The following is a 25,647-nucleotide window of genomic DNA, read 5'->3' on the forward strand; positions in this document are numbered from 1 at the left end:
GCATCCCTAACAAGCTCCTGGGTGGGCTGAACCCACAAGGTCAGCAGACCAGACTTGCTGTCCCCGGGCCTGGATGTCCAGGACCTTCTGAACCAAATGCAGGAAGACAGAGGGCAGAGGAGTGGACGGGAAGGCAGGGGTGTGTTGTGGCTGAAATAGCAGGTACCAAGATACACACTTTGTGCCGTGAACTTGGAAAGCGAAATTGCGGTTGGATGGGCTTGCCGAGTCCCTTTTACAGCTGGGGCGCAGGGATGCGAGTGCGCCCGGCTCTGGGGGTCCTGAAACAGACCAGGTCCGGCCACTTGCCGCTGACAGAATCAGAAGGCAGAGAGATGGGTGGTGGGAGACAAGAAAGGGATTCGTTTCAGGGAGGCCAGCACCGGGAGGACAGCGGACTCGCGTGTCCAGGGCTGCCTCGACGGTGCCAGAAGTGCTTCCAGGTTCATGTCAGGGAAGTGTGGAGCGACGGTGAGCGGCTATGTGCAGTGGGCACTGAAGGTCAGGTGCGTCGTGGTCTTGGGGTCAGTCACGTGGGGTCTGGCTGGCTCAGGGCAGTCACTGTTGCTCGAGGAGGTAGTTTCAGTCCCCATCAGGGCATGCGTCGCCCGCTGGGTCTTTTGCCCAAGTTAAGAGAGAAGCTGGCAAGAAGAACGTGACCGGTGAGAAGGTACAGACCGAGGTCCGCGTGGAGGGCGTCCAAGTCCCCGTTCACTCCTCCTTCCCCATTTAGCAGCTCTGTCCCTCCCCAGGTCCCTGCATGGAGTTGACCGTAACCACTTGCCCACCGCCCCCCCCCGCCCCGCCACCCAGGCTCGCCCTGTTATGTAGCCCTTGGGGAACCGGGGTGGAATGGCGGCGTTTCTCCTGCCCGTGCTGTGGGTCCCTCGAGGGCCAGGCTGCCATGAAACTGCCCCCTCTGTCCCGTGTTTGCCACTGTGTCCCCTGCGTCCTAGATACAGAGGCTCCAGGATGTCACGTGGCTCCTCCCTCAGTCGCAAGAATCCCTGAACATCAAGATTAGTAGTGAAGAGTCTGGAACAGTAACTGAGGGCGCTGCCTCTGGTGGTCGAGCGCTCCGGGTACCCCAAAGCCTGCCTCTTTAGCATCAGGATTATTCTAAGCTGATTGTTTTTAAGAAACAGCAGACATGAGGAAAGCTCGGAAAACTGAGTAGAAATTACCATTTTACATTCACGAGGGAAATCTCTATTCGCAGGGGTGCCTTCTTCTCTGTGCCAGGAACAGGACGGTGACCAAATCTTTAGCAACTTGTCCGTGTAGAAAGCCAGGACTTAAATCTCCATTTCAACCATATCTCTTTTCTCTGTGCTTTTCCTGGTAACCTTGCATGAGTGCCCTTCCCCGGCCCCCATCACCCCCTCAACATCTTCTTATACCCTTAGCTGGAGACAATATTTGTAAGGTGGTGTCTTGGGCCCTTTTGGGGAGTTACTCCGTTTTCCTGGTAAGTTCCATGTGTATGGAAGGTATACATGTTATTAAAAGTCTGTTTTTCTCCAGGCAGAGTTTTACTACACTGGGGTCAGAGCCAAGAACCTAGAAGGGTAAAGGGAAAATTATTTTTTTCCTTCTCTACAATGCGATTGCTAGCTTTTCTACTGACTACCTTAGCCTCAGTTTTGTCCTCTGTAAAATGGGGATAAAAACATTGTAACTGCTAATGGTACGTATGAAATAGATAATACACGTCAATTACTTAGCACAGTGCCAGCACTTAGCACAGTGCCCGCACATAGGAAGTAGCCGATAGACAGTTGTTGAAAATCACCACGTAACAGAGGGGATGCCTGGAATCATTCGTATTTTCTGTGTGTTTGGCTCTTTAGTCAGGTCTAATAAGGACACGAAAAAACGAATTCCTCATTTCACCGTTACCTCAGCTGCTGGCCCAGGAGCATAACTACAGTGCACCCGCGGGACACCATCCTCACGTACTGTACAAAAGGACGGCTGAGGACAAGGTCCAGCGTTGCCATAGCTACCCGGGCTCCAGCGGGCGTCATCCCGGTCACTCCCCAGCTCACACTCCCCTCACATCTCAGAGTCAAGAAAGAGAGCATCACCACCCAAGGTTGCAAAAGCAGCATTTTTGTGGACGACGCAAGAAATGTATGTAAGGAAACTTTTTCGTATTCTGTTCTTATGTGGGCCCTCGATAGGCTCTCTTGAGTGTAGTCAGGTGTGCTGACTTTGCAGGTTAAAATGGGGCAACCTTAAGCACCCCCTGAAATTTGTCTTGGAGGTGGGTCAAGATTCACCCCTGTCGGGCAAACCTGGGTGATCAGTTCTCAATTCTTCTAGGTTAAACTAGGAAAGATTTTGATGTGCTTTTGTTTGTTTTAGTCACGGGTTGCCATATTATCTTGGTTTCTGTGCTCCTGAGAAAGGTACCCAGTCTTCCAGTGATGAAGGAAATCAGAGGTGAATCCTCAGGTGTGGTTGGGTGTTTGTTCCTTTTGAGCTCTTAAAGGATAACTTTGCAGGAAATGAGAACATCGAACATGTAGCAGTGAGATACAGGGCCCCTTGGGCATGGTTTGTGACCCAGGCACAACCTTCTGCACTTTGTAGATTAGCAGTGTCTAACAGAACTACAGAACTAACAGAACTTCAGTGTCAGCCCCACAAGTAGTCTTAAATGTTCTAATGGCCACATTTTAAAAAATTAAAGATAAGGAAATTAATTTTAATAATATATTTATTAATAAATAAATAATTATTTAACCCGATATAGTATAGAATATCATCTCAACATGCAATGTTACAAATTACAAATTGAGTGTTTTATATTAAATTTTGGAATTCTGGTCATTGTTGGACAGAGCACAGTTTCAATGTAGACAACAAATTCTCATCAGAAATACTTAATCTGTATTTCAAGTTCATAAAATTTAAGGTTGGAAAAGTAGCTTTGCATATTCCGATAGTTCCAAACTTATTTTTCAATGACCGTGCCAAATATTGCTTTCTTAATTTAAATTGAAATTAATTAAACTTAAAATTAAAACTTTGGTTTCTCCAGTGGTACCAGACACATTTCAAAGGCTCAGTAACCACGAATGGCGGGTGAGTGTGAGTTAGAGCAGCCGGATGGTGGTTCTACCCAAGGAGAATGGGGACTGGTATCCCTGAGCTATTGATTGGGAGCAATAATGAAATACCATGTTTCTACCATTTTAATTGCTCTTTGGGGTTTGGGGTGTTAACAGAAATATCATCTTTAAGGATCATCTATTTGACATGGATTTATGATCATAGTGGTAATTATAATTGTGCTCCCCATAGTGACAATGGTATGTATTTGATAGATATCAGAGCTGATCTTTAAAGCAGACTTGTGATTGGTATTGTGGGCATTAATGCCCTTTTCCTTGATAAACTGAGACTCGGGGTCACTTATCAAAGGGGCCGACTTGAGTTTTTATATCTAACTCTACATAATTTGATCTTTTAATTTCACTCTCTGGAGAGTTATAAAGACTTTACTCTTAGGACTGAACTAGTTGTTGAAGTATTAAAATAACTCTGTGTTAGTATTACAGTTCCAAATGTCCCATTCCCTCCCAGCAATCCTTAGACTTGTCCCTCCCTATTAACTGCAGGGATCGTGCCTGGCCCAACATCTGGAGACTTCTGGGTCTCTTCTCAAAGGCCATGGCCAATATCCACTCTGTTAAGGTGGTGCCTGCACCTTACCTGCTAGGAAATACTTACTATCATTTTAAATATCACCCCTGACTCTGCTCTTTTCCTCAAAACTAACTCAATATTAGGTCAAAGAGTCCTTATTCAGCACTTATTTTGTGCTATATTCAAGTTTCTGTTGATGAAACAAGGATATTAGACATGGACAGTATTCTGTAGGATGTATATTTCTAAATTTTATTTGGAAATAACATATGAAGTGTTATCATGAATTCAGATACAAAAAATAATGTCTGTTTCTTCAGTGTTTAGAATAAAAATGAGCATGTTCTGTTTTTAAAGGCTATCTGGACAAAATTAATTTTTGTTGACCTGCTGTACCAACTAGATTTGTAGTGTGTGTGTGTGTGTGTGTGTGCGCACGCGCGTGTGTTTTACCTGGTAGAGTATTTTTGAGTTGTTGAGTCTATCCAGCCACCAACCTCTTCGATTGAATCTTTCTTGACCACAAACTAGGTGCAAAGCCCAGGACAAGCACCGAAGTCATCATTTATCAATACATCAGTCAAGTGTTGGTTACAGACTCCTTCCCTGCGCTGTTTAGATTTCTTTTATCTCACCCAGATGTTCTCCACTGATAATCCTCTCCAAATGCTCTTATGTCCATTGTAGATGCCCCTAAGCCTCCCACAGAGGACACCTATCTCAGGTTTGATGAATATGGGAGTGCAGGGAGACCCAGAAGATCAGCTGGAAAATCACAAAAGGGCCTAAATGTGGAAACCCTTGTGGTAGCAGACAAGAAGATGGTGGAAAAGCACGGCAAGGCAAATGTGACCACGTACATTCTCACGGTCATGAACATGGTAAGGGAGTTTGTTAGACCCAGCGCTCTGGTTCTCCAGAACAGCCAAAATCACGGAATATCCTTGTGGGGATTGAATAGCAGATGGAGCCACATAATTTTATTGGAAAAAAATTGAGTTTTGAGGAAACTGCTTCATACGTACATATACATACATTCAATTTTGTAGAATTGAAGTGTGCTTACTTATAAATCTGATTGATACACACACAGAGTTTTGGAAACTTCTAGGTTTTCTTTATTTTTGTTTGATTTCAATTGTTCCAACAGGTTTCTAGCCTGTTTAAAGATGGGACCATTGGAAGTGACATAAACATTGTGGTGGTGAGCCTCATTCTTCTGGAACAAGAACCTGTACGTGCCAAACTTCACTTACTTCTTAATTCGTTCTGCCATTTGGGATCTACTTATTGAATACCTCCTGTGTACCTATCCATGAACTAGTCATTAGAAATTCCAGCTTGAAAATAGGCTGACCCTATCCTCAAAGAAAGTATACCTAATAGGGTTGTGTATTCAGATAAGTAAAACATCACAAAATTATTATATATATATATATAATTATATATATATAATATGTGTATACAATGGCATAAATATTAAATATGCATATATAATATAAATACTACATTATATATAAAAATACAAATATTATGTAGGCTTCACAGGGAAGGTGCATTTGATAATAGATTTAAGGGTTGGTTGCATTTTGTGCATTGGATATGCTGGGTAATTTCAGGTAGATGCGAAAAGATATTTTGAAAACATACTTAAAATAAGTCATCAGAAAATTCTTGTAGTTAACCTGCTGTCCCCCCAACACCATCTTAGGTACTACAGGGACTAAGTAAAGACTATTTAACTGCCCTCGAATTGATTACCTTGAGGTGCAGGACACAGGCATGGAGTAAATCATTTAACCAGAACATATAATAAAGTGTTAATTGCATGGCACTCACTGCTTTGTAGTGTTTTGGTACCGAAACTGTATTTTTCTGAGGTGGAGATTACCAAGTTTTTTAAGTCCTCTGTGGCTTCTTCTCTTCATCTCTTACCCCAGTAATTACTGTACAAAGCGAGGAGTCCAAGACAGAAATTAATCTCATCGTCCAGGTGTGAAGAGCTACAGAAGTTAACCTGTCAAACTGTTCCTGGAATTTTAGGAAGGTAGAAAGGAGGGTGTGTGTCATTGGGAGGCACTTTTGTCTTTAACCTACCACTTATACTTTGCCCAGGGACATTGAAGCTGGAGGCATCCTAATTTACGGATAATTAAAGACCTAGTCTAAAAACCCTCAACTTGACCCAAGTCAATAGTTTTAAGCAAAGATTTGGTAAATAATTATCTTAAAGCGAGGTCCTATCTTACCCCTCAGAGTCTTATAATTATTTGTTTCTACATCCATTCACTGAGCTTTCATTTTATTGATTGATGGATGGGTTGATTTTAGTCTGTGATGTGCCAAGGCCTTTGCTGGAAATTCTGACACAGGGGTAGATAAGCTGTGGTCAGTACCTTCCTCACACTGTATTGAAGAAGATATTGAACTTTCTCACCACTAACTTACAATCAGGTTCTAAAAGCTATAACAGTTTTGTAAGGGTGGTACCAGCATGAGATGAACACAGATATTCCTAACTGATATCAGGTTACTATTTTTTTTATAGAAAAAGAACTAGTTATAAAGTATACTACTAAAACCCTGTAGTTACTTTGAGTATTGTGAGCATTTACCTGAAACAGTTTTAGGGTGTGTTTTTTCTTTTTAATCAGTTCTCTCCAACCTTAGCTCAAGTGTTTTTCTCTACTGACCTTTCTCCCTAGAAACATGATGTTTTCTGTATTTGCCTGTACTAATGGAATGATTCACGGTTCTCACCTCTGACAAATTCACACTCTGATTTGTGTGGGTTTCCCATAGGGAGGATTACTGATCAACCATCATGCAGACCAGTCTCTGAACAGTTTTTGTCAGTGGCAGTCCGCCCTCACTGGAAAGAATGGCAAGAGGCATGACCATGCCATCCTGCTCACGGGATTTGACATTTGTTCCTGGAAGAATGAACCATGTGACACTCTAGGTAAGGCATGAGTGGATGCTTCACTCGCACCTGTGGAAGCACAGTGTGGAAACTGTCTGCCGGGTGGGTGGCCCTGAGAATCCTTCATAAGAAGACCTAATACTTACATTGCAGAGTAGTATCTTCACTGTACCCTGAATATTGTTCTATTTAACTGAAGTCGGGGTGGAATGGTGAGCTCATTTCCTTTATTCATTTTGTATTTTTCTTTATTAATTCTATTGATGATCATTGAGGTAAACTGTTTAACTAGACAAGTTATGGTTTATTCCATAAGCACAACTGGGGAGCTGAAGAGAATTTGACTGAAGAATTCAGAATATCTCCATGCTGCATAACTGTGCCCTTGGGTAGCATAGTGGTGTGTCCTTTAGAAGGTTACTTGACCTTTAAAGGACCCAGCTATTCTATATCTGCACAAGATAGTGAATAAAGACTGTGTCTTCTACGTCTAAACTATTTTTTCTGGTATATTCCATTGCATACAGTAGGAACCCAACAATTTTTTTTGATGAATTAATGATCTAGATCAATGTTGATGATGGTGGTGGTGGTGGCATTGGTGCCATTGGTCATATATGCCTATACATTATGTTTCTCAGACCATCTCATCGACCTTATAGCAGCAAGGTGGGCACGGTCCATCCATAAGTGTGTATTTCGTACACACTGGACACATACTCTCATTCTGCATGTGAGGACCGAAAACTGGGAAGAAAGACATTTAACACACAGTGTGGTTCAAGATAGAATCAAGCACTGGCTAGAGTGATTTTATAGCTGCTCTTAGAAGGAAGTAGTTTATGAAAACAGAAGCATTCGTCACGGTCTAGTAAATAGGAGAAAAATGCATTTACTCTGTTCACATTAAAAAGATCAGGATGTATGTTCTCTTAAAAAATATACCTTGAGCTTTAATGCCAATAGCGCTGTTTAGTGTCCATTTTGCATTGGTTTAACTCCGATAAGGCAGACAGGTGTCATGCAGCTTCCTGTTCTGTATGGAAAATGGAAAATACAACACTCGTAGTGATTTCACAGGGTTGCGAGGAGGATCTGATGATGACAATACGTTTTAAAACACAAGAAAATGTTAATTTCTGCATTTATCTGGATGAGACAGATAGCCAGATAACCCTATACCTTTAGTGCTTTTCTGAAAAAAAAAAAAAAAAAAAATTAAGTACCTGAATCAATCAAACTGAAATTAATGATGTTAATCAATGAAACTAAAACTGTGCAGAACATTTTGAAGCCATAAGAAATGAACAGGTATCTCTACGTGTGCCCTTTGGACTAACCCTTGAAAATTCTCTCTCCATAGGGTTTGCCCCCATCAGTGGAATGTGCAGTAAGTACCGAAGCTGTACCATCAATGAGGACACGGGGCTTGGCCTGGCCTTCACCATCGCTCATGAGTCAGGGCACAAGTGAGTGAGCCTTCGATTCACCACTTGATACGAAACCCAGCTGGGTGATTCACTGGCATCTCCCTAGTGATAATTGTTGGCCTAGTCAGAATAGATAGGCTGAATCTTGGGTCAAGCTTAGAATCCTGCCTGACCCTAAGGAGAGCTCCCTCAATAAAGGCTGGCCATCATGGATGTTGCTTTTTTTGAACAACAGTGTTTCCCTGCTGCACAGAACTACAGGGTGGGCACAGATGGACTGCGGGTCATCTAATGGACCCCCTCGTCTTTTGGGAATGTCTTCCAGGCTCTGTTGCAGTGAAGATCCTTTTGGTTCATTACATCGAAGCAGATATGTAAATTCACAGAACATAATGGCACTGTTAATTGTTCAAAGACTTTCAGTGCACGCACTGGATGTTCTTGGAGTTGGTGTCATGGTGTGTACTTAGTAGTCTCTTCTCCGGTGTTAGTAAATCTTTCTCTTGTGAGAATAGAGTTCGAAATGAGGGATGAGAAACCTGAGAGCAGTGAGCTAAATGGATAAGGCATGAAATATGGTGCTGACACAGTTCTGTAGAGGCTTTTCAGATACTCTTTGAATGGTAGCAGCCACGTTGGAATGAGCCCACTGCTTTAGAAAATGGCTGCTTTGAAGGGCAAGCTGTTTGGATAGATGAGTTGAGTACTGGCCTGTGTGTCTTGTGTTCAACACTTATCTTGAATGCTCATATTCAGAGTATCTGATTGATATCTGACTTAAAAGCAAAATCATCTCCTCCACAACTATAATTTATATTTGAATATTTTGGTGCTCTTGTCTCTTATGAGTGTACTATCTTCTGGAAATTAGAATCTGGTGTATGTACACAGCCACTTTCTTAGCAAGGTATGAATGAACCAATTTTATTGTGAACACTGGCACAAAAATGCCTGTCATGCACAAGGCCCCTTTGTATAGAGCAGGAAAGAAGTATGAATGTCAAACGTGTCTGCTTAAATTTGTTTCTGTACCTATCACCTGCTGACCCTGAACTTCAGTATCACAGTTTCACAGTTGGTGGCAAGAAAAAAAAAATGTGGTACTTGAAATGAAAGAATTTGACTATCCCATCATTTTAAAGTAGCATAGATATCTTGACCAAAAGTTTCTTGTCCTTAAAATATATAGCAGATGTACCATTCTCTGATTTGTGGGCAAGACATAATGGAATAAAACCCATAGCATTCTTTACAATTTTCTACATGAATTTTACAATACGATACGATACAATACGACAGTTGCCTTTTTTTTCCTTATTTGTTTTAGAGAGAGAGAAGCATGCAAACAATGGGAAGGGACAGAGGAGAGGGAGAGCGTGAATCTAAGACTCCACACTGAGGGCAGAGTCCCACACAGGGCTCGATCTCACGACCCTGAGATCATGACCTGAGCTGAAACTGAGAGTCGGACCCTTAACCTACTGAGCCACCCAGGCCCCCCTACAGTTGACTCTTAAACAACATTGTTTTGAACTCTGTGCAGGTCTACTTACATGAAATTTTTTTCAATAAATGCCATATAGTATCTTAAGTGTATTTTCCTTATAATTTTCTTAATAACATTTTTCCCCTAGCTTACTTGATTGTAAGAATATAGTATATAATGCATGTAACATACAACATATGTAGTAATTAAGTTATTAGTAAAACTTCTAGTCAGCAGTAGGTTATTAGTAGGTAAGCTTTGGGGGAGATAAAAATTAGACTTGAATTTTCACCTGTAGGTGGGGAGGGTCAGGGTGCTTAACCCCTATGGTGTTCAAAGGTCAATTGTATATAGTAACTCATTTTTGTCTTTCTTTTTCCTTACAACTTTGATAACTCTGTCTCTCACTTGGGTTCAGTGATTGTCAGTGCATCTTCTTTCCTTTGATTATAATCTGGAAAATGGGCTCCCAGAAAGATGTTTTCTTCTTTCTACTTCAGTTTTGGCATGATTCACGATGGGGAAGGCAATCCCTGCAGAAAGGCTGAAGGCAATATCATGTCTCCCACACTGACAGGAAACAATGGGGTGTTTTCCTGGTCTTCGTGCAGCCGGCAGTATCTCAAGAAATTCCTTAGGTAAGACAAAATAAAGCAGGGGTATTCCCTGCTTTATTCCCAAGGGTGGTGACAATAAACAGTGCTCAACAGACGTTTAAAATACTCAGTGGATTGATGATGATGGCAGTATTAGTGACAGTGATGATGATGACGATGATGGGGCTGGTGCTGGTGATGATGGTGGTGATGGTGATAATGGTGGTGGTGGTGGTGGTGGTGGTGGAGATGGTGATGATGGTGATGAAGGTGGTGAAGGTGGTGAAGGTGGTGATGTTAATGATATTGTCATCACTATTGCTATTGAAAAAATACATTGAAGGTCTAATACCATGCTAAATGCTCTGCACATGTTGCCTCATTCAATCTTCATGGCATTCCTATTATGATCCTTAGTCTCTGCTTAAGGAAACTGAGTCATAGGGAAGTTAATTGTGTTGCTTAACATCCTACAGCCAGTAAGATATAGACATGAGATTCACACTTAGGTATGCTATGACTCCAAGATCTACGCTTATAACTATCTCCCCTTTATGACCTCCAGAGGCTGCTATATAAACATTTAACTGTGACTCACTGTTTTAATCTGATCAACCAGTTTGGTCGTAAGAGTATTAAAAATGCTAAAATGGTGTGCATGTTTTATAATGAATGGAATATTATCTTGCTTAGCTATTTTGTTTAAAATGGCCATGAGCTAGCTGTAAGTCTAGAAGACATCCAAGGGGGATAATAGATATATGAAATCCATTTGATAACTCAAAACTCCTACATGGCATTTGTAAAATGGAAACTAGAAAGGTAGCACTGTGTGATTCATATTAAATGATGAACCCAAAGTTGGAACTCTTTGAAGTTTCCTCTAATTTTATTTAACAACAATATATATTTGACCATTTAATTATAATAACACTCTAGTTGTTATTATCTATCTTATCATGCTATGTTGACTCACAAGAACACGAAGTTCTAATCACATTTCCCTTTGACCAAATGTTAGGGAAACTAACAAAATATCTTTGGGAATTGATAATTTTGATACTTTTTTTTAACTGTACTATTGCATACTATTTGTGAATGTTGCTAGAATTAGTAATACAGGCAAATCTGATTAAATGTAAAGATGTCTGACCAAACAGTATCCCAAAGAACAGTAAAAAATTGACAAACCTTTCGCTAATTATAAGTTTTATCAAATAGAAAATTGTCTTAATTAGTTTTAAATTTATGATTTGAGCTTTGAAAGTATCTTTTCTATCTCATGTGAGAATAGAATCAACAGATAATATAAATCAAGGTCAACTTAGTACAGATTGAATTCCCGTCATTAATATGATACAATTAAATGTTTTGGGATGATGATAACAGTTGACTTTGAATGCTTACCAGTGCCAGATGAAATGTTCCATAGCTGTGTAAATTCCATCTTCTTAGACAGGACGGGACTCACTCTCTGCAAAAATAAATAAATAAATAAAAACAAAAATCCATTTTAACTTTCACTATTATCTATATCTTTTGCCATCCTGTATTTTCCTTTGCCTGAGTGCATTCAGAGACGTAGTTTTACGTGGAAGGATCACAGATAAACACAGGAACTAACACGGCTGTGTTTTCACGGCAGCACACCTCAGGCTGGGTGTCTGGTGGATGAGCCCAAGCAAACAGGACAGTATAAATATCCAGACAAACTACCAGGACAGATTTATGATGCCGACACACAGTGCAAGTGGCAGTTTGGAGCAAAAGCCAAGTTATGCAGCCTCGGGTTTGTGAAGGTATGTTTGCGTGTGATTGCAAACTTACATTAAGATTCTGCAACGTGTCTGTGTCCCTAACAGAAATGTAAACATTTGGTTTGCGAAGGCCAAGGGTTAGAGTCTGGGTTATCTCTAAGATGTCAGTTGTTTGGCATGATAATTAAGTGGCAGTTTCACTGTCAATGAATTATCCAGGCTTATCCCCCATAGACCATGCCTGGTTCAAATACCATTAGACTGCATCCCTGGGAGAAAATCCCTCCTGGCGAGATGAGGATTTCATCACAAGCAGTAAATCTGGGTACAATCACGTTTACCTACTCTTCATCCTTCTGTCTGTTATCGCTGTATCCATATTCCATTGTGATGGGATATGTTGAAAAAGCGTCACCACCTCGAAATATATCCCTGTACCTTTCTGGAATATGAAAACTACTGTTGACAGGCAACTTTTGTGTGTGTCCAGTCTTCCCTTCAGTATTGTGAGAAACATCGATGGGAAAAGGAAAGGTCCAGGATGTAGAAGTGGGAGACGCGTCAGACCAGTTGGTCCAAAACTCCATCACGGAGTGTGTCAACATCAGTACAAAATGGAATCGGTTTTAAGTGTTTCTTCCCTAGTATCCAGAGAGAAATGTGGCATTCCTCGGTATCTGGAAACTGGGAAACGATGAAGTCTTATAGCTCCTTTTCCGTGCTCTCTTCCTCTTCCCCTTTCCATCCCTCGCCTCGTCCATTCCTCCTCCTGCAGCCGCCAACGGCCCCGCCGTGGATAACCCGCCTCTCCACCGCCTCCAGCCCTTGGCACGTGAGTGTCTGTTCCACATAAGACATCGTCTCAGAGACGTATTTTACTTCTCCTCAGTCTTCATGAAGACCTTTTGAAAGGGGAGTGATCGTTTCTTACCCGGAGCTCAGAGAATGTGTATTCCATTTGCCCAAAGCCTCAAAACTTTTAACCTGTCCGTCCCACTGATGTTGAACTTCCTTCTCTCCAGTTAATAGGTGTTTCCCAAGCTTCACTCACTAACATCAACAGTCACTGATAATTACCTTCATTCTCTGTGCTGTGTCTCCGTATTGTTTTTTGGGGTTTTTTAAAGATTATTTATTTGAGAGAGAGAGTGCTCAGGAACAGGGAGGCAGAGGGAGAGGGCGAAGCAGGCTCCCCACTGAGAAGGGAGCCTGATGGAGGTACGTGACTTGATCCCAAGGCCCCGGGATCATGACCTGAGCTGAAGGCAGACGCTTAACCAACTGAGCCTCTCAGGTGCTTTCCTAATAAATCAGTTTGCTTAAAAATATGTAAGTCCAGTCCTAAGAAATCACCACCAGATCCCAGGTTTTGATATGGGATGACGTATTTCTCTAGTGCTCCTTAAACATCTCACTATTAGAAAAGTTGACCCATGCACCATCCAGTTTTCTCGGCGTATCCTTCATGGAACACAGAACTGACTTTGGCAAATGCTCACGTATCGTGTATATGTTAATACGTTGACAACTGTTCCTAATTGCCTGTTACGTTGATGTGTCTGGCAGAGGTCAGTAGACATCTACTTGGCTGACGAAGTTTGTCGAGCTCTGTCTCCTGTTCGCTTCATTCCTAAAGGTTTCACTAGCTCACGCATTCGTTAATCAAACATTTACTAAGCGCTTACTATGCGGCAAATGCACAATTGGTAACAAGTTTGATTTTCCTTGGAAATATCAAGGAAGTTTTGAAAATGACTGTGATTCCTGCAGGATCAGACACTCGACGCACATGTGTGGGGTGCCTGTTCCGTGTCCGACAGTGTGGAGTGTCCCACAGCCTCTCTTCAGCGACTGATCTTTTCCTGGAACCATACCGTATTTTTGGGAGACAGTGCCTTGGTCTGATGGTCTTTCTTGGGGAGCGGGGCAAGGGGACGTGGCTGCTGCAGACTAGAAGACTAGAGAGCATGAGGAAAGCCCAGGGATGGGAATGCCCGGTGGGGTGCGGAGATTTCCTTAATGGAGGGGTTTGAGACAACCGTGAGGCAAGACAGGGAAGGCAGTAGATCCCGAGGGTGGAATATCTCCCCCCCCGCCCCCCCCCCCCCCCGCCAACGGGGGCAGAAAATACCTACTTGTAACCAACCATGGCGTTACCTCTGAGAATCACAGATAGTTCCTCCCCGGCCCTATGTGGAAGGGGTTTTCCAAACACACAAGCCTCTCGTTCATCCTGCTGGTCTGGACAGTGTAGACCTATTTCCAGCAGCCCAGGAAAAGGGTGGTGGTTGTTTTCTGAGTCTTCACTGTCCTGTCATTGCTTTCTGTTACAAACCTGATCTCCTCACTGCCTTTTTTTTTTTTTTTTTCCTAAACTTTATGCCTCCTGGAAAGGCAGTTTTGCATAAGAGTTAGAAGCACACACACACAAACACACACAAAGAGAGAGGAAGAAAGAAAGGAAAAAAAAAAAAAAAAGAAAAGAAAAGGAAAAGGAAAGAAGGCTCAAGTAAATCTGAATCCAGGGATGCAATTGTCAGTTTCCCCTGGAACTTGTTAGAAATGCAAATGCTCAGGTCTCATCCCAGCCCTAAAGAATAAAAAGGTTTGGGGTAGGATGGTCAGTGCTTGAACAGGGGCTCAGGTGATTCCGATGCCGACTCAGGGATGAGACCTGCTGAATTAGGCAGTCTTTAGTTTTACACACACACACACACACACCCCCTCTGACTTCTGGAGTTAGGTAGACCTGGATTTAAAACCTGATTCCGCCACACCCTAGAACCCTGAGCAAGCGGCTGAACCTCCCTCGGTTTTTGTGTCCCCATCTGTACCATGAGGCTAAGGACAGTTCTTCCCTGCTAATTGGGAGGGTGCAGCTCTAGGGGCTGCGGGACCCCTCAGCCATTACCCAGGCTTTTCCTCCCTTTTCTCCTCCTCCTGTCCGGGCAGCATCGTCATCCCAGGCTCCTCTCTCCCCATGGCTTCCTTGTCCAAGGTCTGGAGCTGGCTCTCTTCCATCCCTGTCTCCTCTTCCCTCCTCTCTCCCAGCCACAGGTTTTCTGTCTTTTGTATATCAAGCCTGATCTCTCTTCCCTTGCAAAATGTTCGGGGAAAATGAGTTGGCAACTGATGGGTCCTCGTTATTTGGACAGATGGAAAGGGGGGTCCCCTCCACAGCTGCTGGGGAGACTGTGCCTTTGGTTATTACACATGTAGCAAAAGCTCCACAAAATGTTCATTTTTAGAGGCACCGAGAGGGACTGAAGCAGAATAGGAATTACAGGGAAGCATTTGAATTCTAGTGAAAATGTTTGTGATCATCACCTCATAGAAAGCTTCCTTTAAAAGAAGAGGCATGTCAGAAATAGTAGGACGGGGATGTATTTCTTCTGTCAAGAATCTGACGTTGCAGTGCATGAAGGACGTCAAAGGAAACAAAGTTCTAGAAAATAAGTCACAGACATGCTATGTACAGCACGGTGACTGTAGTTAATACTACGTTGCGTGTTTGAAAGTTGCTGAGCAAGTAGATCTTAATAGTCCTCATGACAAGAAAAAAAATTGTAACAGTGTATGGGAACAGATGTTCTCGGATTTATTGTGGTGATCTCTTGTAATAAATACAAATATTGAATCGTCATGTTGCATACCCAAAACTAACAGAGTCAGTTACACCTCAGATTTAAATATTATTTTAAAAAAGAACTTGACATTGGGATAAAAGAATGGAGAATAAGGAGAAACTTCCTAGAATCTAAATCTAAATGTAATCAGTAAATCGTATCTACTTTGTAAATTGTATTTACTAAATTGACTACATCAGGTTTCAACTCTTACTAACTCCCCCTGTGGACTCATGTTCCAGTTGTGTTCATATCCTTGTATTTTCTCAAACCCTTCCTTCTTTCACATCTATAAGCCTTTGTAAATGTGCTTCCCACCCTAGAATGCATGGTCGCCCATGTGACAAATACCTAATCATCTTTCACATTATCAAAGATTCAGCACAAATTGTACCTCCTATTTTCCCCAAGGAGATTTGAATGTTCCTCTCCCCCAGGCCCCATCTGCACACTCTATGGACCATCATGAACTTGTGGCGCCATATTATAACTGACTAGGTGTGCCTCTCGCTTCATTGGATGGCAAGCACGTAGCGTCTGCCTGCCATGTTGGCGGATACCCCAGAATTGATTACTGAATTTACATGGTACTAAAGCTAACATTTCTCTAGCATCCCCATTTTCAGAAAGTGGAGGATTTTGCCTCTGTCCCCTTCTCATCCCTCCTCAAGGAAGGGAGAGAGAGAGGGGAGTCAAGGATGACTCTACGATTTTTGGCTTGGGCGTCCAGAAGCATGGAGGTGTCATAACACGAGCTGGAAGAGGTTGAACAGGTTTGGGGGGGCAGATGGGGAACTTTGTTTTGGATGTGTTCGGTGCTTCATAAAATTCGATTTGCAGAGACCATTAGCATTTTTAGCGCATCAGGTTTCCTTTGACGGGACATCCTTCCGAGTCTTTGGACTACAACAGGACAACACGGGTCAACCAGTGACGGGACAGAGGAATGCGTAATGTTGAGACTCTTCTTAAAGATCACATCCAGGCGACATGAGACCTTGGAGTCTCTGTGGTTATTTCTTTTCCCCTTAAATTATGACTTCAGTCTAGGGAATTATAGATAAGGAAAAGCTAGTTGAATATGTTGGGGGGCGGGGAAAGGAGGGAAGAGCAAGCAAAAAAGTGCAAACTCCCATTTCTGTTTACTTTGAAAGGGAGCTTTCTCAGAGGACTCTCATGGTCGTCAAGGCATGTAGTTGGCTATAATTACGTTTGACTTATGTACTTCACCACAAAAGAAATAACATGTTCATACAGCCTGTCTGATTTCACTCTGGAATCCTGTGTTTTTTGCCTCATTTTCCCGGTCTTCTCCAGCTGCCCCTTCTCCTTAGCCCTGTGGCTTGGCATTGGCCGTGGAATCCGGGTCTCCTTTGCTTGGGTCTGCCCCAGGGTCATTTCGGCGGCTGCCACATAGGCGAGGGGTGTGGGTTATGGCTGTCCGCTGGCTGTCAGGAGGAAACGGTTTAATTCTGCAAGCTTTTCTAACTGTGGCTGGGTTTCAATGGTTACCTCTCCTTTCTCCGTTTTGATGTAGGACTGTCTTTTTCCACATTAAGTTGTTCCCCTCAGGCCCAGGGTGATCCGTGGAGGGAGAGCACACAGAGATGATGAAGCTGATTCACTTGTTGGAAGCCTGCCTCCTGCTTTCTACTCATGTTAGCGGCAGGGCCATGTCTATGGGAAAACACTGACATATCGCATCTTAGGAGCCGTTTTGAGATTTGAAAGTGGTATTCTGGAATGTGGGGCACATGGCTGGGGCCATGGATGGGTGGTGGTCCCCAGTGGCATCCTGAATATCCTTCCATTCTCCTTTGGAGGGGAAGGACTTTATGGTCCACACGATCAGGCTCACCGCCCTTATCTCTGGTTTCCTTGTGTTTCCTCTTCTTGGTTCTGTGGAAAACTTTTTTTGTGAAATCACTCTGGAGCTTACTCTTGCCATGTTGTCTCACCGTGAAATCTGCATTAACCGGAAGGCTTGGGGAATTGGGTGCCCAGTTAATGGAATTTTCAGGGCCACACCAAGTGACCACAAAAGTCATTTTGTTTCCTCCCTGGTTGTTAATATTTTCCTCCAAATTGTACACGTTCACACGTCTATCCCAGCAAATAGAACGTGGCAAATGAAGTGGAATGATTTTTGACATTTCATGATTTTGACATTCTCTTAATGACATAATTCTGAGTAGCAACTTTAGCTGTTTGGGCTGGAAGGAATCTGGTTCAGTCCCCTCGTTTATAGATGGGTGACTGAGGCCCAGAGAGGTTGAGAGCTTTCCAACTTCCACTAATGACAAATCCAGGTCCAGAGAGCTGGGGTCGAGGACTCTGGCTGGAATCAGGCCAGTGCGAGTCCTGCCTTTGCCACTTACCAGCTGTGTGACTTGGCGGCTTTGGAAGTGTCAATGGCTCGCTCAGTCCCGTCATCTAAATTAGTTTCTCTGGGGGATAGTTTAGTGTCTGCCACTAAATGCTGTTAGTAACACTATTAGTTTCCCATAGCTGCTCTAATAACTTTCTGTGAACTTAGTGACTTAACATAAATTTATTTTCTTACAGTTATGGAGGTAGACATCTGGGATGAGTCTCACTGGGCTGAGATCAAGTGTTGGCAGGATTGTGTCCCTTCTAGAGGCTCCAGAAGAGAAGCCATTCTCTTGCCTTCTCCAACTTCTGGAAGCCTCCTGTGTTCCTTGGCTCATGGCCCCTGCTCCCCATCTTCAAAGCAGCAATATCACCCTTAGTCCTCCTCACACCGTCCTCTCTCTGGTTCTCTTCCATCTTCCTCTGCCCTATTTAAGGTCTCCCATGATCATCTTGGGCCCATCTGGAAAATTAAGATAGTTTCTCCATCTCACGGTCAACTGATTAGCAATCTTAATTACGTATGTGATTTTAATCCCCCTTTGCTATGTAACTGCACGAAGTCACAGAAGTCACAGGTGCCAGTCTTTTGAGGGGGCAGGGGGGAGCAGTATTCTGCCTACCACAGTCTAGCATGAGAGTTAAATTCTTTCATGGTTTGGTGTGAGAATTGTCGAAATGCTTGAAAATTACTATAAAGAGGAAGAAGGTGATGATGGTGATCATTTACACCATTTATCCTTGGGAACCAACCTAGAGAGTCAAGAGCTCTTTTATCACTATTTGCACAGGGGAGAAAACCACAGATCAGAAACTTCTAGAACATGACCATACGGCATGGAACCTGGAATTCTGGAGCAAAGATTTGAATCAGATGGGCTCGATTCCAGTCTTGGCCCTTCTGCTTCCCTGGTGGTGGTATGGGTGGTGGTTCTGACAAACCAGGTCTCTTAGTTTCAAGCCAAATGGTCCCTCCATAAATTATTACTACTCCCACATCATTACCAAACACATATGGAGATAGCATAGAAACTTCCTGATGTTACATTTGCTACCACACGTAACTGGTTACCTTGCAGCTACTGACTTCACTTGCCTCTACTTCCTGGATCATGTCTCATTCTAGCCCCCTCAGAACACAATATTGTGTAAAAAAGCTTTGGGTATTTTCATTTTTATTGTATCAAACCTCTGACCACCTGCTTCTTTCCTTTCAGGACATTTGCAAGTCACTTTGGTGCCATCGAGTGGGCCACAGGTGTGAGACCAAGTTTATGCCTGCAGCGGAAGGGACCGTTTGTGGCTTGAGTATGGTAAACTGCATACTTGTTAGTTTTTAGTTCTGGAAACATGATAACACATAGAAATAAGTCACTGTATAAACTGTTTGCAGTGGGACCTCAGAATGGAATGCCTTGGCCGCATATATTTTCTGACTTGTCTTTAAATCAACCAGCCTTATTTAACAGCTCTTATCAAAACTCAGTGCTAATATCACCCAGTTGTCTCAGTTATTTAGGATGAGGGGTTTTTTTCTGCCTTTGATTTCCATTTTTAAATGAACTATTTCAACAATGTAGAAAGTTTCATTGTCTACTGTTTGCCTTTTCAACTTGATTCAGTATAGAAAAGCCTCAGGGAGGAGATATTCCCTTTAGTAGCAAAGGAAAGACTGTCCCCCCATACAAGGCCTCTATCGCTTACCTCACAGGACCCATCACTGAGTTTCTGACATGCTCAGTGGAGTCCTGTCACTTAGAGGGACTCCTAGCCAAGGGTAAGCTGGGTCACTGTCTAGATTGTACCAGAAAGCCATTAGCTAGCAAGTATGGTCAACCCTCAAAACCATCACCGGTATGGGAGATTTCTGTGTTTTGGACGAAGAACATTCGTATATTCGTTTCTGGGTTTTTTTCTCCTTAGTAGCCTCTGGAGGGAGAGCTGCATTTGATATCACAGTAAATGACCCAGATTTGGTGCATTCCTGTGAGAGATCATGATCAAGAGCTAGAAAGGGGAGCATGGAGATGCTCCAGGTTCTTTGATCTCTGCTTGAGCCACAAGAAGTAGAGAAGACTCAGTCATTTATAGTGAATTCAATTGCACAATAACTTACTGACTTTTAGGCATCAGAGACAGGAGGCTCTGGAGACACAAAGGTGAATAAAATTCCATTTTATCTCTTCAAGAACTCCCAGTCCGGTGGGGAAACCTGTGCAGAAGCCAATAACCTTGACTTTCTCTTTAAACGGACCTCCTTTAAGCCCCAGGTTGCTGTCAGTGCTCAGGGTTAGTGCGCATTTAGAATGTAGTACAGTGAGCAGGTACACCGAGATGGGTGTGGGAATGCAAATCAAAACTCCTCAGTTGGAAGGGAGAGAAACTTTCAGTGAGAAATTAATAACGGCAAAAATAGAGAAATTAATAACGGCAAAAATAGAGGCACACAAAAATCAACGTGTTCAGAAAACGCTTACTAATATTTGTTGAGTCCTTTATTCTGAGTCGTTTAAAAGATTTGCATTTTTTAACTCTTTGATTTTAAATAAAATAAACTTTATAAAAAATTGAGGTATTATGTGCAGCTTTCCATCAGAAGTACCTGTCTTAGAAAATTCCAATAAGGATGATCATGGAAAATGTGCATGGAATGTTTTAGGTGTGATGAGGCAAAATAGTGAAATAATTAATTGAACATACAGGTACTGCTCAAGGCATTTTAATTTTTTTGTCTTTTGAAGATTGTATTTATTTATTAGGGAGCATGAGTGGGGGCGGGCAGAGGGAGAAGAGCAAGAAGACTCCCCGCTGGGCGGGGAGCCTGACTAGGGGCTCGATCCCAGGACCCTGGGCTGAAGGCAGCCGCTCGACCGACTGAGCCACCCAGGTACCCCATCGTTTTTATCTTTGGAGCATCATAATTGAGGACTTGCAACTCGAGGATTAGTGGGTATTTTTTCATTACGAAAGCAACAGCATTTAACATAAGAGGAATGTACAAGAACAGAGTGATCTGCTAAGCGAGGAAAGTAAGTGCCAAGTGGCATAGGGCTAAAGTTTTATGACCTACATCACCAGAGATGTAGTTCCACGGGCAGGAAAGCGCCCCCGGATTAGACTTTAGTTACTGTAACCTGAGACAAATAGGGCCAAAAGTTAGAAAACAGATGTCCTCAAGCCACTCCCCCACCTCATTATTTTAAAAAAGACCAGACGGCAGTTCTAAATACTGGGGGAACACCCCTTGACTGAATGGGGTAAGCCCCCTTTAGCAGAAAGCGTTCAGATGTGTCCCGTCCATCATCACTGCGGCTTACTCATCGCCGCATCCACACGCCAGGTTCTCGGACTCTTCCTCCACTAGGGGCCGAACCAGCTTTTCATTCGACCGTACACCCGGTGAGGCCGGGACCCTGTCTTACACTTTCTCTCAAGTGTCCCACGGAGCAGCAACTACTCCCTGTTTTGTCCTGTTGTCCCTGGAACCTAGCAGAATCCTTCCACTTCTCTCCCGAGTCCCTGGTCATTTAGTGCTGTTTGGACCATGAATAGTCAGTAAGCATGTGAGGATGTGAAAACCACAACGTTTATCTAGTTAGATGTGCAGGGAAAGAGAGGCTTGCGTTCGCGTCAGTCATAAAAGGTGTCTGCCCAGTTATGGCCACTCAGTTAGAAATTCGAAGAAGTGCATATTTACGTAGGTATGGAGAGAGAAAATTTTATGTGTAGAACTTTATAAATGTGGATTATGGGCACCCATACACACTCATATATATAAAATATGTATATTATGAACGAGTTCTGCGTGACATAGCGCAACGTCACACTTTCCTAAAAGCCTCTGCAGTGAGATCCAGAGAGGATATGTGTGTGTGTGTGTGTGTGTGTGTGTGTGTGTGTGTGCGCGCATTCATGTATTTACTTCTGATTTCCGTACTGAATGGAAGAGCCAGAGAAGACAATCTCTTAGCAACCTAACCTGTGAGGATGAATCCTGAAATAAAAGAAATTCAAATTAATTGAAGGTTTGCAACAAATCTGAAAACCATATTTCTTAAAAAAAAAAAAATTAAGGTTAAGATGTATGTATGTGGGCGGGGGCGGCGGGGGGGTGGGTCGCCTCCGAGGCGTGAAGGTTACGGGTCCTGTTCAGCAGCTTTGGTGACGGAGCTGAAATCGAGCCCCAGCTGGCTGTGTGGCTGCCCGGGTAGCCGGGTTAGCATTTCTTTGCTACATGTCTCTCATCCAGAAAATAGTTATTAACTCCTTAGTGCTTTGGGAGGATTATGCTAGAAAGCACGGGGAGTCCTCCCGCTCCGCCTGCCTGGGCCGTTCCTGGCACCCAGAAGCAACTTCGTCAGGGGCAGCCTCTGTGCTGTTTCTGGCTCTTGTTATTTTGTGTCCGCCGCTGAGCTCAGCTGGGAGAGTCCCGGGGATGCCGGGTCGGGAAGATTCTGATTCCTGCTCGCAGTGGCCAAAAGCCTCTCGTGACCAGTCGCTTTCCCCCTAAAAGTGCTCAGCGGCGTTATATGAGTTCATGCAAACTCTGAAAGGGCAATTAATCCGGGGGAAAGACAAATGAAAAACACAAGAAGTAATCTGCACACGGCGAGAATTTGAAGAAAGGAAGCCGGATCTTGACCCGGGCAAAGTGCACTCGCCATGCAATAAACAGCCAAGGAGCCAAATGTATCCCAGGGGGAGAGCAAAGATTGGAAAGTCAAACCGCCTCCCCCTAATTCTGTAACTGAAGCCCCACTCCTCGGCAGAGCCCAGCATGGTCCCAACCCCAACTCTTTGGATCCCACTGCGGTGGCTTTTAGGAACGTGTGCTGTTACACTAAGTCATGCAGAACTTGCCCATAATAAAAGCACCACAGGAATAAAACCACTACCAAGGGCTAATGCAAGCCCCAAGGACAGAGATGACCGGCCAAACCTGGAATGTATTGCAAAAGAAAAAAAAAGCAGGGGTTAGCCATGAAAACCATTCTCGCCCTGGCTCCATCAGAGCACAGGGCAAAGCCAAGACCTAGAGCTGATTTGTAAAAGGTACTTGGAGAGCTCAAAGTTATCCGAGGGTCTGGAGTCGGGAACTTTTCTACAGACAAAAGGTCAAAGCGTGTTATCTACAAGCACAGTTTGCCTGGACTGAGAGCTCTGGGGCTTCCTACGAATGGCTCCGTGGGGATGGTTTGGGATACACAAAAACGTTTGCATAATTGTATCTGTTTTTATGATGAGCTCAACAGAATGATGAATTCTGTGTTCCTACCTTAAAAAAACCTCATTTGTCCCTGAGTGAATGACCCACATTGTTCTTGAAGCAGCCTTGTTTCTAGATGGCGGGGGAGGCTCGGTTGTCCCGGGGCCTGGACTCTCTCCCTTGGCTGTTGGGCGGAGTCTTATCTGAACATTTCCCCTCGACAGCTCACAAAGCATATGATCCTCGCCTGCTGCTGACAGATGCCCCCCCTGACCCCCGAGGTCAGCCTTTGAAAACGCACACAGTAGATGCCGGGTAGCCGGGCCTCGGTCAGGGGCCGCAGGCCAAGGGAGTCTGTCAAGGTGTCGTGCATTCTCCCGTTCGCCGACGTGCTCGTTTTTCCTGCTAATGTGCAGGTGTCTGCCTCTGTTTCCCTTCCCCGCGTGGACTCTGACAGGAAACGTGTCCCGCCTTCTTTTCGCAGTGGTGTCGGCAAGGCCAGTGTGTGAAGTTCGGGGAGCATGGCCCCCGGCCCGTCCACGGCCAGTGGTCCGCCTGGTCCAAGTGGTCAGAGTGTTCGAGAACTTGTGGTGGCGGAGTCAGGTATCAGGAGCGACACTGCAATGACCCCAAGTAAGGCTCCCGAGAAAGCCCGCGTTCATAGAAGGCAAGAATGTACCGTTTTGGTTTTGCTTTGCTTCCGCGCTGGTCTTTAAGTGCAGTTTCCTTCCCTCTCGTGAATTGCAACCAAACTGGGGTTTCACGGTTTGCAGATGAAGGCTACGGGCACTGGGGAGGGGACAGGGGTGTGATGGCCAGAAACCCAGAGCAACAAAGGAGCTGCTGTGTGTGTGAATAGGGCGATCAGAGACTCAAGTGATAGTCTGAGCTCCCTTCTGAGTCTAAATTCAAGCCACGTGGTCACACGATCAAATGCCTGTGTTGTTGAGAAAGAAACTTGGCCAGTGGAATGTGCGTGTGTGTGTGTGTGTGTGTGTGTGTGTGTGTCTGATGAACTGGAGAAAGTATGCTAATTTTTGCCTTGCAGGAATGTACGTCAACACGTGTTGACAGATCTGCCTGACTTTTCAAGAGAAACCAGAAATCCTAAAAAAAAAAAAAAAGTGTGTGACATTCCCCGACTGTTAAGATATTGACAACAAATTCCGTTTTCTTTAAGCAGAACACAGTGGGGACCAATCGCAACATTTGCCAATGGAGATTGGCCTGCTGTCACCTGCGGGCACACTCGGGTCCCAGGTGTCCCGGGATTCTGAACCGCTGTGTGTCTTCTTTGAAAACGGAGGTGGTTTTAGGTTCCTTTTCTCTGGTCTCGTCCCCATGTGCAACCCGTGGGAGACACACACTTCCCAATTGTCACAGGGGGAGTAGAGCGAGCCCAGGGTTGAGAGTGAGATCGGACTGCAAATCCTGGGTCTGCCGCCTGTTGACTATGCGACTTCGGGAAATTCACTTGAACTCTGAGCTTGAGTGCATGTGTGAGGTCGAGATAGTAATGCCTCCTCTGAAGGTTTGGGAGGGATTAGAAGTGGGCCTGTAGAACACCCCCTTCCAGGGAGCCTCCAGTGGGCAGTCAGGAGAAGGATCTGGGGTCTGTGTGGCTTTTATCACTGTCATCCTAAACTCCAGGGGGAGTACAGGGGAGCAGTGGTTGGGTCCTCGAAAGCGAGGGGAGCCGGCAGGGAGGCCTTACTGATGCAAGTGGACTTTGGAGAACGTGGTAGAGAGAGAAGAGTGCAAGAGGTCCGCAGAAGGTGAGGATTTCACTTCGTGGCACTGTTTGAGGGGCGGCTTAGTGCGAGGGGCAAAAACGTAGCCTCCTGATCCCAGAACCCTAGGTTTGCCTCCTGGCCCTGCCTCCCTCCAGCTGTGTGGCCATACACAGCTTTCCCTCCCTGCTCTAGGTTCCTCACTGGTAAAAAAAAAAAAAAAAAAAAAAAGAGGGGGGGTGGATAAGGAGAGTGCCTCTGTCAGCTGGGTTAATATTCACAAAGTGCTTCTGCGAAGTGCCTGGCCTGTTAGAAGCATCGTATGAATGTTTGGTAGATTCAGAATTAAATTAATGAAACTGTAGCAAGAGGAGAATTTAAAGGAGGCCTGGCATTTCGTCTGAGCCAGCAGCCTGAGATGAACCTGGAAGGCCAGTTGGTTCCAAAACAGGAGAGCGTCAGAAGACACTTGGGCCGCGGTTTGCTAGGTGCTCTTTGGGCTAGAGCAGGCTAACAGTATTTTTTAGCTTTGACACTATTGACATTTGGGGTTGGAACATTTTTGTTAGGGGTTTGTCCAGGACACAGCAGCCCCGACCTCTCCCCACTAGATGTTTAAGAGCAGCCCCGACGTCTCCCCACTAGATGCCTGTAGGATGACACTTCCTCCTCGACAGCCCCGTGATAACCAGAAATGTCCTGAGACTATCCGATGTCCTGTAGGGGGCAAGTTCAGAGACAGTAACTAGGTGTGATGGTAGACAGGCTTGTGACGCATTTCCAGCTTATCCCAGATTATTAAAACCACCCTCCTTGTACTTTGAATGTAGCCCATATCTTGGATAGGATTCTTAAAATCATTATATGAC

General features: G+C 44.1%; 1 protein-coding gene across 2 annotated transcripts in view; it reads left to right on the forward strand.

Annotated features, from left to right (window-relative positions):
• ADAMTS18 (ADAM metallopeptidase with thrombospondin type 1 motif 18) overlaps window positions 1-25,647 on the forward strand; it is a gene marked incomplete at both ends in the record, with an annotated part of 134,134 nt that overhangs the window by 57,908 nt on the left and 50,579 nt on the right. For both annotated transcript variants that reach the window (XM_080828082.1, XM_080828083.1), the window contains 9 exons: window positions 1,851-2,133; window positions 4,342-4,535; window positions 4,805-4,888; window positions 6,457-6,616; window positions 7,941-8,046; window positions 9,994-10,131; window positions 11,735-11,888; window positions 19,060-19,155; window positions 23,533-23,681. In XM_080828082.1, coding sequence (XP_080684208.1) covers window positions 1,851-2,133; window positions 4,342-4,535; window positions 4,805-4,888; window positions 6,457-6,616; window positions 7,941-8,046; window positions 9,994-10,131; window positions 11,735-11,888; window positions 19,060-19,155; window positions 23,533-23,681 — 1,364 coding nt within the window. The remainder of the gene's footprint in view (window positions 1-1,850; window positions 2,134-4,341; window positions 4,536-4,804; window positions 4,889-6,456; window positions 6,617-7,940; window positions 8,047-9,993; window positions 10,132-11,734; window positions 11,889-19,059; window positions 19,156-23,532; window positions 23,682-25,647) is intronic.

This window comes from Martes martes (genome assembly GCF_963455335.1).
Source record: "Martes martes genome assembly, chromosome: 17".
Taxonomy (NCBI): Eukaryota; Metazoa; Chordata; class Mammalia; order Carnivora; family Mustelidae; genus Martes; species Martes martes.